The following is a 3,975-nucleotide window of genomic DNA, read 5'->3' on the forward strand; positions in this document are numbered from 1 at the left end:
GAAATATAAATAGCAACCCTCGTATAATTTGCTTTCAAAATATTCTAGACATACATAGGCGCGTTCAGAAAAAAGGGAACCCTTTTTCACGTAATTTAGACACGCCTCTAAGGAATTGTTTTAATATTTAAAAAGAATATAAATCACCATGAAGTTAATTTAGTCTTTATAGAATTAAGTGAGTACAACGTGAAAAAATGTTTTTTTTTCTTCTAAAAATTACTATCAACGTAAAAAATAAAAAATTACGAGTTTATAATTTTTAAATTCTAAACAAGTGATAAAATTCGTTTTCGTTTTGGTGATTGAAAATTGAACGAAATTTAAATTAAATTTAAAATTTAGTTTAGTTTCCAAAAAATTTGGATTCTATTTACCTTTTTATACTATCTCCATGCATTTGAGCTGCGTCCATTTTCTTAAACACGTATGTTGAGCCAAAATTAAAAGCTCATCGTGAATTTCGTGGTAATGCCCTAATATGTGTATGAAAGTTAAATTTGAGTCCTTCTACTTAACTCGAAGCATAAATTATTATGCTTAGTATCTCATATTATTTTTTTTACCCATGTTTTTGTCTCATATAATTTATGTTGTTACATATGGCTTTATTGAAAATATTAATCCATATACAATGTTCAACTTTAAGTGGACNAATTAAATTTAAAATTTAGTTTAGTTTCCAAAAAAATTGGATTCTATTTACTTTTTTATACTATCTCCATGCATTTGAGCTGCGTCCATTTTCTAAAACGCGTATGTTGAGCCATGTTCGAAATTAAAAACTCATCGTGAATTTCGTGGTATTGCCCTAATATATGTATGAAAGTTAAATTTGAGTCCTTCTACTTAACTCGAAAATTAAATAGTTATGCTTCGCACCATGTATGATTTTCCCATGTTTTAGTCAAAAGTAATTTTTTTTCCAAACTTGGTTTTCAATATTTGTAGACACGTATCGGTGTTTTCTGAAAAGATGGAACTAATTTCCTCTCATGAAATGATTCAAAATTCACAACCAAATTTCGTAATTATTTGAATTCATCCAACTGAGAGAACCTTTACTAACAACCTTATCTTTTCTTAAACTATTAAAAAATTGGAAATCGCAAAACGGATATTATAAAATTATAATTATTCAAATATATATATACAATATTCATATAATATATTATATTATATGAGTATTGTATATAAATATAACAATTAATTAATCATATTGTATAAATATATGATACAAAATAATCAGCAGCAATAAGAAGATTATTAGACTATTAGAAGACTTTTTAGATTATTTTTTTAAAACTGAATCTACATTTTATAATAAGTAAAAATAGATAAGTTTAAATACAAGCGAATGATATTGCTAGCTATAATGATGTAGAATGAAAGTATCATGATTTAAAATAGTTATATCATAATGAAAGAGGCAAAAAGTAAGGAAACACTTTAAATAAAAACGAACCAAATGGGAAATAAATAATTATAAAACCTTGCACAAAATATTTTTAAGTTCCCATTATTTTTGAATTTTAAATGTAAAACATGTATCAATTTAATCTGTTTTGAAACTGCATCATAAATGTCGAAACCGTTCGCAAATTCTTCGTGAGAGATGTCAGCAATCACTTTATTTGGAAATGAAGTTTAACAGACAGTTTGATAAATCATTATTTTCATCTAAAGTATTCATTTAAATTCAAATATGACATTCATATCAATTTTACAGAAATATGTATTTCCTTTTCTACTTGCAACCGACGTTTTCAATCCGCTGAATACAGGGCATTTAAAATCACACTATGACTACATAATTGGTAAGTAGTTTTCTATAATAAATTAAAGTTTTTTTTAAAAAAATTTTTTAATTTATTTTTTTTAATTACGTTTTTGGAGTAGACTGAAAAATAGATTACATTTTTGTCAGAACTACAACGAACATCACTTTTGAACGACGAGGAGTGTGATTTTCAGTAGTCATAAAAAATGTACCTATACGTTTAAAAAGCGATGCGTCCGATGTCTTGTATGTCAAATATAAGCTACTGCGTGACAGAATAAAATTATTTTCTAGAGTCTACTTGAAAAACGTAATTTTCAAAATTCGCTACCTATACATTTGCAAAAAAATCAAGATATTGGATTGAAATTTTTGTCAGATTCGTCCGTAAAAAACGCAAATTTAGAATTTAATTATTCTAAAACTAGTTGGAATTTTAGAAAAGTGACTGTTGTTTATTTTTTTAGAGCTCAGAGTACGGGGTGACTGAAAAATATCATAACTCTGCTAATAATATCTACTAAATTAAATTGCATAGCACAAGCGTTGTACAGTGCACAAAATTAAAAAAACAGACCACCCTGAATAACTTGTGATCTAATGATCAGATCTTCTTGTTCTAGGACTCAATCTCATTGTCTTAAGAGGGGGATTCAAATATGCTAATTAGTTAGGATTGGCGATATTTTAAGTTATAAAATTCGACACAAAAATATACTTTCTCTGAATAAACAAACCTTTTTTTCGATGGATTCAGATTTCTTACCACCAAAATAAAGAGGGTATCCACAATCTGGAAAATATGATCACAAAAATTTGTTTAGGGAAAGGGTGCAAATTTTGGACCCCTCAATGTTAATTTTACTTTTTGCGTATTTCGCCATATCTTGAAAACTTTTTAATCGAATTAAACAAATTTTGCGAGCAATTGTAAAATTAGTTTTTACAACGATGATTCCACGCGAACAATAACTTTTAGTAAATATTTACCATTTTTTATTATTTTACATAATATTAGTAGAAAAAATGTTGATTTGTAATAAATTTTGAATTGTCTTATTTTCATATTGTGAAAAAGTAGTAACTATGTATTTTTATTCAATCGAAATCTAAGGCTGTGTTCAAACCAGTGCTCAGTCATGTATGTCTGACTTCGTAACTTAAAATATCACCGGCACAAATTTAATCCTATATTTTACATGGTTTTTTTAAAGCTCTGTCTCAAGGAAAACGGAAAGAGTCACAGTCTAAGTGCCTTACGTTTAAAGCTAAACGCTGATTTTAATTGACAGTGGGATTTTTTTTTCAAACTACCGACCCAAAGAAAAGATACGTGTTCTATCCTAAATTCAAAACATTTTTGTCAGCAAGCAGTTTTTTGCTTGATCTATTGGTGGTGAAGAATGTGATCCACTGATCTTCATTTTTTACTGCAATGCACTCGAGTTTTATCTTAAAAAAATAAATTTATTAAAAACATATTTATTAACTCTATTACTTTAAGGTGTTTAAGATAAATATCTGCATACAATAATTATTACAATTAGGTAAGAAATATTTCGGAAAATAATTTTCCAACCCTACCGTAAATACAGCTTTACAATTAGTTTTTTGGGTATCATAACGTAAAAATCATATTTATCACAAAATTGTAACGGTAACAATAATGAGAGGGAAATTACAAAAAAGTACAAAATGATTTTGATTTCAATTCAAGGCGGGAAATCTTACTGCGAAAATTGTGAGGAATGTGGGACTTGTTGCGCCATCTCTTAGTAATATCCAGAAATACAAAAATAACGTTCAATGATGCAATATTTCTCTTCGTCGCACGGCTCAGACCAAACGTGCACAAAAAAGCTAATCGTATAAGATTCGATCCCGATAGAGAAGTGTTTCAGTTGTACGAATCATCTTAAGGCCTGGTTTCTTAGGACAGGACGCCGTACGCTGGAAATCGGCGCTAACCTTTGATTGGTCCATTTGTGAGCTTGATAGTATACGTCATCGAACGCTCATCTTGAACTACAATTGCCGTCCAACTCAACTGCAGTTGGATTACAACGTGACGTTAACCACAGAAGCAATGGCGGACAACATCCAACAGCACATTGAAATCAGCCAAGATTTTGATTTTGACATTAAACATAGCTTCTTCATTAAACATAGCACTCTTCATTTAGCTCAGCTATAAT

At 28.8% G+C, this 3,975-nt stretch overlaps 1 protein-coding gene across 1 annotated transcript in view; it reads left to right on the forward strand.

Annotated features, from left to right (window-relative positions):
- Window positions 1-1,623: 1,623 nt before the first annotated feature.
- Window positions 1,624-3,975, forward strand: part of LOC122273076 (glucose dehydrogenase [FAD, quinone]-like) — a gene marked incomplete at its 3' end in the record, with an annotated part of 5,969 nt that continues 3,617 nt past the window's right edge. The window contains exon 1 of the mRNA XM_043057140.2: window positions 1,624-1,817. Within this exon, the coding sequence (XP_042913074.1) occupies window positions 1,706-1,817 (112 nt within the window). The remainder of the gene's footprint in view (window positions 1,818-3,975) is intronic.

This window comes from Parasteatoda tepidariorum, unplaced genomic scaffold (assembly GCF_043381705.1).
Source record: "Parasteatoda tepidariorum isolate YZ-2023 unplaced genomic scaffold, CAS_Ptep_4.0 HiC_scaffold_2138, whole genome shotgun sequence".
Taxonomy (NCBI): domain Eukaryota; kingdom Metazoa; phylum Arthropoda; class Arachnida; order Araneae; family Theridiidae; genus Parasteatoda; species Parasteatoda tepidariorum.